Source organism: Carassius carassius, chromosome 28, assembly GCF_963082965.1.
Source record: "Carassius carassius chromosome 28, fCarCar2.1, whole genome shotgun sequence".
In the NCBI taxonomy this organism is placed as follows: Eukaryota; Metazoa; Chordata; class Actinopteri; order Cypriniformes; family Cyprinidae; genus Carassius; species Carassius carassius.
The window spans coordinates 17,957,809-17,968,002 of NC_081782.1; the positions used below are offsets into that span (position 1 = coordinate 17,957,809).

Genomic DNA, 10,194 nt, shown 5'->3' on the forward strand with positions numbered 1-10,194 from the left:
CCTCTTTGTTTTATCATAATTAGGTAAAGCTGTTGCCTCTCATTTATACATATATATTTACTCAGTGATGTTAAACAAAACAAACCTTAATTCACTTTAAGTTCCCTTTTGTTCATGCTTGTGTATTTGATTGTAGAACTCCCTTGGTGATTGGACAGTCATCTCAGGTTTCCAGTGAGCAAGGGGGCCGACCAGCGTTACCGACCACTGGCTGTGAGTGAATCTCGGTTTCTTTTATCTCTGTCCGTCGTTGCGGCATGCAGTGGAGACATCAGCAATTTGGCACTCCAAAGGTAGTCAATCAGTACAGCCGACACAAACAAAGCAATTTCCTGGACCAGTACCTAAACAGGGGCCTAAAAAGGGGCCACTCTTTCGAGAGGGTTGTAGGGAACAGCTCAATTTTGCAGTGCTGTCTGGTGGTTGACATCTTGGTGTTGCCAGGTTGTGTTAAAAGTCAAAAGCTCTTTCATCACTTCTCCAAGCCACACCATCTTCCTAGGTTTCCTACCCCAATAGCCCCACTCACCTGTTGGCCCTATCTTAAAACCTAGCAGTAGGCTTAGGCCTCTTTATTCTCACTAACACATAGCGTGTTACTATTGTTTTATCTCATTTCAAGTGTTTTGTTTCACTTTGATCCTCTGTTCTGTTGTGATTTGTTTCTTTCATTTCACATAGAGATAGTAACCTGTGAGAGCCACCAAAGAAGCTAAATTGTAGAGTGACAACCAGCAGCCGGTGTCATCACGCGACCCGCTAGGCTACTGCCTGTCAAATCTCCATTTCAGGTCCTTCATTGACCCAAGTTAATTGGCTACTGAACTGTCTGACTGTTTGCATCAGTTAGCCCCAAAATTCTCATAAACGGCACAGCCCGTATGAGTATAGCTCGTTAACCATAGAACAAACTTGCATTGGTCTTTTAGTGTATGTGCTGTGTTTCTCTCACCTACAGTGAGCCAGGATGTTCCGGTCATCCAGTCCAGCAGTCCACGGGGGCCACCTCTCGACATGATTGAAAGCAGTGACGACCCCTTTCCTGCCCAAGGATGCCAGTAACCTGCAACACCTAAACCAAGAGCAACTAGACACCGAGCTAGATGAACTGATGGCACACGATCCAACCCAAAGCGACCACTACAAAGAACTCGCCAAGATCCTCAGAAGCCTAGTTCACATTCTCATCGCCCAGGCATGCCTCAGCAAACAGAGCAACATCGACCTTGAACAACAAGCAGCCAATGCTTAAGCTTCAAGCGGAGGAGGCCTGGACGGACCAGGCCCGAACCCAGAGTCGCCTTGATCAGCTCCTCCTCGAGACCCAGAACCAGCGTGAGAAAGAGAACACCACAGATCCAGAGCTACAGAAAGAAGTAGACATAGTTCAAAATACCCTGCCAGATCTTTGCCTCGACACAGACCAAAGAGAACAGCTGGAGAGAGAAGCCCGAAAAGAACTCAACAAAAAACTCCAGCATGGTGATGCTCTCCTAAAAAGAGTAGAGACTGAACTCAAAGAAAGAGACGTTAAAGCCAGGGCCTGCGAAAAACACTTGAAGGTGGCCCGAGCTAAAATCAAGGAGTTTACTCTGCAGAGAGATGAGCTCCAAGATGAACTTGATACTGTTCTCGCAGAACTGAAACATTCTGACAGATTACAGAGCAGCTGGAATGGAGAAACACACCACAGAGTTTCTCCCGGCCCGCCACTCCAACCCTTTCAGCCAAGAACCCAGAGCTGAAAAAGGGGGTGTAAGCCCACGGCTCAAGACATCACCAGTCAGCTTACCAGAACACCTGTCAACAATGGAGGGGGGGGGGAGCCCTTCCGGAGAACGCATGCCACTAAACCCTGCACGACTCCCCAAGAACTTGACAAGCTAGCCAGAAACATCCCTACATTCAATCCAGAACCTGCAGGAGGTTAATGATTTTCATGCTTATTTAAAAGAAATTGACTTTCACTTGCAAACTGTCGCCAACGTGACAGCTTTGGACAAATTGTACCTGTTAAAAATCACGTCCAACCGTAATGTGAATAGCTTTCTGGATCGTCAACCAGAGACTGCCAAAGCGGACTACCAGCAACTGCGAAAAGCTTTGATTCTTGAATTCTCTGATCCAGACTCAGACCATGGGCTCCTTAACACTATGAACCTCAAACAGGACCGACTTGAAAACCCACAGACTTTCTACAGTCAACTACGAAAAGCCTATTTCGGAGCACGCAACGAACCAGGTATGGAACAGGATGTCAACTTTAAAACTCTGTTCCTCCGAAACCTACATGCCACTTGGAGTTTTCATCTTGGAGTCCCAGCATGTCCGTGTAGCATGTCTACACAAGAGTTACGGGACTTAGCCCATAAAGCTTACACCAAGCAAAAGACTATTTCTGAAAAGACTGTGAAAAACCCCAAAATCTGTCTCTGAGCACTGCTCGGAAGTGACCCTAGAGGGCGCCCCACAACACCACAGTCACAGACCTTTTTACAGAGATTCAGGACCGTTCCAAGCCAGCAGAGGGAAACACAATCGTGGTGGTGCTCGTCCAAAGCACCAGAGCGAGCGCTCTAAAAGATTCAGGGACCGGCGACCCAAAAAGAGCCGATACCCACCGTCCAAGACACAAAGCCTCGACAGCCGGCAGTGGAACCACTCTCGAAACGACCCTGGTGAGCTTAATCCTGAGCCCACATCAGAAAAACACAGGGCAGCCATGTCTGAGACAGCAGAGATGCTGAGGGTGCTGAAAGAGCTTCTTTACATGAAAACTCGCAAGGAAGACAAGAAAGACAAACCAAACATCTTATGTCTAAGCATAAGAACTGAAACCAACACCCTGTCCATGGAATTATTTTTTTCTCCTACAAGCGACATGTGGGGCTCCGTACATTCGAACCATGAAGACACAGCTCACATTTGACTAAAAGGTTTTTGTCTTTATGTTCAACTAAAGTGAAATAATGAGCATATGTAGTTATGAGTTTCGGATTTATAAAATGTTTCTCCTAATTAATGTTCTCAAGTAGAGTCAGGATTCTGTAACCCTACCCCTGACCAGGTCATAAAACTTTATGACCCAACTGTGAGAAACAGGAAAGCCCAACTTGCTGGAATTCTTGTAAGAAAAGAGAAAAGTACCTTTTTAAAATGTATTCTAAATGTATTGACTGTTTTGCCTTTTTGTGCTTAGATGTCTTCCCATATCAAATTGGAGTATCTGCAATGTTATTGTGTGTTTTAATCAAACTTTAAATGTGTGTAATTCTGCAAATGAATGTAACTTCATGTTTCTATCATTTATACCTGCCATCCTTGTTATCTGTTTAAGCGTCTTGTTGTGACTGGACAATTCACATATAGAACATTTTTGTAAAATGTATTTATTCTGGAAATATCAGCTTGCTGGAATATAACTGCTGAATTCTGACAACACCATAAGTTACGCGAGTGGTTGTTTCCCCAGAGACAAAGGAACTTTTTCCCGCTTCAGATCGCGGACATTCATTGGTTGTTCACGCAAACAGAGGCGTGAACCAGTCAATCCATAAGAGAACTGACCCAGGAAGTTCTCGTGGCTTGGTCCGAACACTTCGTCTGAGAGAACGCCTTTTTCGTGGGCTCCTTAGGGAGCTCTCATCTCTGTTTTTCTTATCTTTTCTATACTAAGTTTATTGTCATATTCACCTCTCCCCATGAGGGAGATGAACTCTGAGTCATTTCTGTAGTAACTTCACGTTTGTTGAACCTTTGAAATTTTGTGTGAGTCTGCTCGCCCCGGAAGACAAGAGAGAACATGCCTAGCTCCAAAAGAACGACACACACTCTTCTTGCGGGTCACAAAGAGACCCACTGCAAGTATTATTTTCTATAGAGATTTCAATGCTGCTTAAAGGTTATCTATTCTCTTTTCAAGGTGATCTGATTTCTTGTCTTTCAAAAGGTTACTGTCTGTGATTTTGCCATACTGAGCGATCATGTCTGTGATCTTGCCTATTCTCTCTCACCTCTCTCGCTCATCCTCTCTCTCTCTCTCTCTCTCTCTCTCTCTCTCTCTCTCTCTCTCTCTCATGTGTATCCGTTATGTCTTGTATTTGTTTTTACTGTTTGTATTGTTATACGCATATTTACTCTGTGTGAATCGTAGTTTGATTTATTATTAGTTCAATTATTAAAATCCAATATATATCGTCGCTGCCCGATGAAACTCACGTATGTCCAAAACGGTTACTTTTCAGGAAGTGAAAAAAACACCGTATTTCAAAAGCAGTTGAATGTAGCGTTGTCACACTTGGTACGGCATCTTTAAATGTAACCATATTCTTGCCAGTGTAATGATATAATCCACATTTGACCAAAATTGAGTTTAAATGGACATACGTGCATATTTTACAGTAACGGTGGTCGATAAGCGTTCTTCCGATCATTAATTAGAATGTCGCGTTTCATATTGACAGATGAATACGCTCAGTTTATTAAATAGCCTACGTCTTAGTTTATTAAATACGCTTAGTTTATTTAATATTAATTATACATTTATTAAATGTCTCTTGCAAACTATGAAGGGACAATGAATCAATACACTGACATGTTAATGCTAGACAGATACTTTGTTTGCACAGTCCTACCATAATTTTGTCACTCCTAGACGTACGTCTGGCGTCAGGGGGGAAATGTTTACCTCGATGAAGGAAAGTCATTGTCTCACCAGGCTTTGTTTATTTGGAAATGTATTGCAGAAAAGAAAAGTGAAAATGAAGATGCAGTTCCAGTAAACTCCAGTCAAGTCAAGTCATCTTTATTTATATAGCGCTTTAAACAAAATACATTGCGTCAAAGCAACTGAACAACATTCATTAGGAAAACAGTGTGTCAATAATGCAAAATGAGAGTTAAAGGCAGTTCATTATTGAATTCAGTGATGTCATCTCTGTTCAGATAGTGTCTGTGCATTTATTTGCAATCAAGTCAACGATATCGCTGTAGATGAAGTGACCCCAACTTAGCAAGCCAGAGGCGACAGCGGCAAGGAACCGAAACTCCATCGGTGACAGAATGGAAAAAAAACCTTTGGAGAAACCAGGCTCAGTTTGGGGGGCCAGTTCTCCTCTGACCTGACAAAACCAGCAGTTCAATTCCAGGCTGCAGCAAAGTCAGATTGTGCAGAAGAATCATCTGTTTCCTGTGGTCTTGTCCTGGTGGTCCTCTGAGACAAGGTCTTTACAGGGGATCTGTATCTGGGGCTCTAGTTGTCCTGGTCTCCGCTGTCTATCAGGGCAGTAGAGGTCCTTTCTAGGTGCTGATCCACCATCTGGTCTGGATACGTACTGGATCCGGGTGACTGCAGTGACCCTCTGATCTGGATACAGACTGGATCTGGTGGCTACGGTGACCTCGGAATAAGAGAGAAACAGACAAATATTAGCGTAGATGCCATTCTTCTAATGATGTAGCAAGTACATAGGGTGTTATGGGAAGTGTTTCCGGTTCCAGTTTACCTAATTAATGCAGCCTAAAAATCCTTTAACGGATTTGGATATTAAAAGCATATTAGTATGTTATGTGTAAGCCAGGTTAAAGAGATGAGTCTTTAATCTAGATTTAAACTGCAAGAGTGTGTCTGCCTCCCGAACAATGTTAGGTAGGTTATTCCAGAGTTTAGGCGCCAAATAGGAAAAGGATCTGCCGCCCGCAGTTGATTTTGATATTTTAGGTATTATCAAATTGCCTGAGTTTTGAGAACGTAGCGGATGTAGAGGATTATAATGTAAAAAGAGCTCATTCAAATACTGAGGTGCTAAACCATTCAGGGCTTTATAAGTAATAAGCAATATTTTAAAATCTATACGATGTTTGATAGGGAGCCAGTGCAGTGTTGACAGGACTGGGCTAATATGGTCATACTTCCTGGTTCTAGTAAGAACTCTTGCTGCTGCATTTTGGACTAGCTGTAGTTTGTTTACTAAGCGTGCAGAACAACCACCCAATAAAGCATTACACTAATCTAACCTTGAGGTCATAAACGCATGGATTAACATTTCTGCATTTGACATTGAGAGCATAGGCCGTAATTTAGATATATTTTTGAGATGGAAAAATGCAGTTTTACAAATGCTAGAAACGTGGCTTTCTAAGGAAAGATTGCGATCAAATAGCACACCTAGGTTCCTAACTGATGACGAAGAATTGACAGAGCAACCATCAAGTCTTAGACAGTGTTCTAGGTTATTACATATATATCGACTATGAATTCCATTAGTTTTTCAAATTGGTGTGTTTCACTGGGCCGCGAAGAAATATAGAGCTGAGTATTATCAGCATAACAGTGAAAGCTAACACCATGTTTCCTGATGATATCTCCCAAGGGTAGCATATAAAGCGTGAAGAGTAGCGGCCCTAGTACTGAGCCTTGAGGTACTCCATACTGCACTTGTGATCGATATGATACATCTTCATTCACTGCTACGAACTGATGGCGGTCATGTAAGTACGATTTAAACCATGCTAATGCACTTCCACTGATGCCAACAAATTGTTCAAGTCTATGCAAAAGAATGTTGTGGTCAATGCTGTCAAACGCAGCACTAAGATCCAATAAAACTAATAGAGAGATACACCCATGATCAGATGATAAGAGCAGATAATTTGTAACTCTAAGGAGAGCAGTCTCAGTACTATGATACGGTCTAAATCCTGACTGGAAATCCTCACATATACCATTTTTCTCTAAGAAGGAATATAATTGTGAGGATACCACCTTTTCTAGTATCTTGGACAGAAAAGGGAGATTCGAGATTGGTCTATAATTAACTAGTTCTTTGGGGTCAAGTTGTGGTTTTTTGATGAGAGGCTTAATAACAGCCAGTTTGAAGGTTTTGGGGACATATTCTAATGACAATGAGGAATTAATAATAGTCAGAAGAGGATCTATGACTTCTGGAAGCACCTCTTTTAGGAGCTTAGATGGTATAGGGTCTAACATACATGTTGGTTTATACAATTCTTCCTCTCCTATAGTAGAGAATGAGTGGAACTGTTCCTCAGGGGGTCTATAGTGCACTGTCTGATGTGATACTGTAGCTGACGGCTGAATGGTTGCAATTTTATCTCTAATAGTATCAATTTTAGAAGTAAAGTAGTTCATAAAGTCATTACTGCTGTGGTGTTGGGAAAAGTCAACACTTGTTGAGGCTTTATTTTTCGTTAATTTAGCCACTGTATTGAATAAATACCTGGGGTTATGTTTGTTTTCTTCTAAAAAAGAAGAAAAGTAATCGGATCTAGCAGTTTTTAATGCTTTTCTGTAGGATAGGTTACTTTCCTGCCAAGCAATACGAAATACCTCTAGTTTGGTATTCCTCCAGCTGCGCTCCATTTTTCGGGCTGCTCTCTTTAGGGTGCGAGTATGCTCATTATACCAAGGTGTCAAATTGTTTTCCTTAACCTTCCTTAAGCGTAAAGGAGCAACTTTATTTAAAGTGCTAAAAAAGAGACCAGTTCATGTTCCAGTTACCAGTTCATGTTAATTCTTCAGGTGATTCAAGCAATACCAACTAATCAGACTCAATGCTGACATTACAGGTGGAATTATAAAATGGCAACAGGCCTTAAAGGGATAGTTCACCCAAAATTTTTTTAATTCTGTCATAATTTACTCACCCTCAAGTTGTTTCAAACCTGTATGGATTTAATTTTTTCTGCTGAACACAAAAGAAAATACTTTGAAAAATGTCTGTAACCAAACAGTTGATGGACCCCACCAACTTCTATAGTAGGAAAAAAAATTATTATGGAAGTCAATGGGGTCCGTCAACTGTTTGGTTACAGACATTTTTCAAAATATCTTTTCTTTTCAGAAAAAAGAAATTCACACATGTTTGAAACAACTTGAGGGTGAGTAAATGACGACAGAATTTTCATTTTTGTGTGAACTATCCCTTTAATGCAAGATTTTAATCATGTCTGTCCGGTCAGAATTGGCTGATAGGAATTCCAAAAATTTCAACAGATAAGACCAAGTCATTTTAAAACATGCACATAAACAATTACATGACAATACACAATAAATAGAACATTTAATTAATAAATTAATCAGTAAGTCAGGACAGCCCATTCATCCAGGTAGTGATATTGCATCACTCATGGTCAAGTGCATTGTAAAATGGATGAAAGTCCTTGGGTAAAACATGTTTCAGTTCTTGAAGATGCTTGAACTTCAGGGCTTTAATTTTTGGGACAGATGTTTAGAGTGGGGCCACGATGACACACGTCTTCCTCAGGGATGGGGATGTGAAGGGTTGCCAGTTGTCAGAGTGTAGTAATTTAAACTCCATACTGCTATCCACATTGTATCTAATAGATAGATTAAAGAAAAGAAGGGGGGAGGGGTGTCGGGGGACATAGGTCACAGAGATAAGAGGGAACCAAAAGCATGTTTAGATTTATGAAACCAAATATTTTAATATGATATGGCTAATGTTTCATGTATTTGTGAAAAAGTGTGTTAAAAAAAACACCTGACTGCTCGAAGGTCATGCACCGTAGGATGTCCAACTTTGCTACCAGGTCTGACTGACTTACAGATGTTGACTTTGCTGGAGTCTTGGAAAAAGCTTTAACCAACATACTTCACCTCTTATGGTTCTGGACTGGAACGAGTTCCTCGAATAACTGCAGCATACTCAGCTGGAACATGTATGTCATGGTTTCTCAACTTCCTCTCAATCACAATGTGCACAGAGTCACATTCCATTTGTGTGTGACCTCTTTCAAGGTACTTCTGTGTCACACGTTTCTTTTTCTCAGTAGCCAACTTTAAGAGGGCATTGCTCAGGACCAGATTTCTGTTTTGATAGCCACACCCATCACTCCAAAGGATGAATTCATTGTAAGTGGGGTGTGCTTCAAGGTAATCCACAATGCAGGAGGCGAACTCGTTGGCAGAGACCCCAGCTTCACCCTCATGCCAAAGGTAATTTTTTGCTTCATGTGATGCCATATTGTAGATGGAAAATTATGGACACCAAACTTCATTTTGTAGTACAGGGCAGACGCTTGAAAATTTGGGCACAGGAGAAGGCCCTGCAGATCCATGCATGAAACCAAGGTGGTGTTGTTTGCAAGTTGTTTATCCTTTACCTTTTCTGCTCGTGCATCGTCCTTTTTAACACAGTGTTCCTCCCACACGGCAGCCTCGATGTTCCCGGCTTTGAAGGCACAGCAAGTGTCACACTGATCTTTCTTCGGATGGAACAGAGAAAGATTTAAATCGTTGAAGGTGTTAGTGAATACTTGCCGTGACAGAGGCTGGATGCTGTGGTCTGCACATGTTTGTTATACTGTGTGTGGAGATGACTGATGGACTTGAAGAAAGGCTCCAGGTACATCTTTGATGAGGAGGACCTGCAGTAGTGTGATGGAACTTTTGGCAGATCCAGAAGGAAGGTCTTTAGGAAGTCCTTCTCCTCTGTCCTTACACTCACTCTCGCCATCTTCTCAGGACTTTCCCCTCTTCGCCCAACCCACTTTAAAAAAGTCCACTGCTTGATGCCAAGTGTAGACAGGAACATCCTTTGACAAACTCTGAGCCTTTTACCATCTACACATAAACAACAAAAGAGAGATGCTGACCTCCGAGATTAAACCGCTTCTGCCCTATGCCGCTTGACATCACTCACCTCCACCGATGTTTTCACATACATTCTCCTCTCTTTCCATTCCAATTTCCCCCCAAAATACTTGAAAATTTCCTCCCTCTTCCCTTCATCAATTTCGGAGCAGTGTAGTTTGCTTGATTTCTTGCAGGACACAGATTGGCACCGGCCACCCATTTTTTTTTCTTCTTTGATGACAAATTCATTTTTTTTCCATCCAAGATAAGATTGGCCCCTCATTCTTTTCCTACAGATGTTACCCTTCCAAGTGTCTGGGTTGGCCCTCTTCCTTGACCTTCCCTGATTATAGAGGGCACCTTCATATGATTAAAATAAAAAGAAAATAAAAATGATGTTCTACAAATGCACATTTCTCTTACATGGTTTCTTAGCATGTGGATATATGTGTGTGTGTGTGTCAGTGTGTAGGCATGCATTTAAATTGCTGTTTGTGTGTGTGTGTGTGTGTGTGTGTGTGCGCGCGCATGCGGCTGAGCCCACTAGTAGCTGACAGGAATGTAAAAATAATGACAAT

The 10,194-nt window shown here is 41.7% G+C and overlaps 1 protein-coding gene across 1 annotated transcript in view; it reads left to right on the forward strand.

Annotated features, from left to right (window-relative positions):
- Nucleotides 1-205, forward strand: part of p4ha3 (prolyl 4-hydroxylase, alpha polypeptide III) — a 37,280-nt gene extending 37,075 nt beyond the window's left edge. The window contains exon 12 of the mRNA XM_059514727.1: nt 137-205. Within this exon, the coding sequence (XP_059370710.1) occupies nt 137-178 (42 nt within the window). The 3' untranslated portion in view covers nt 179-205. The remainder of the gene's footprint in view (nt 1-136) is intronic.
- Nucleotides 206-10,194: the final 9,989 nt, after the last annotated feature.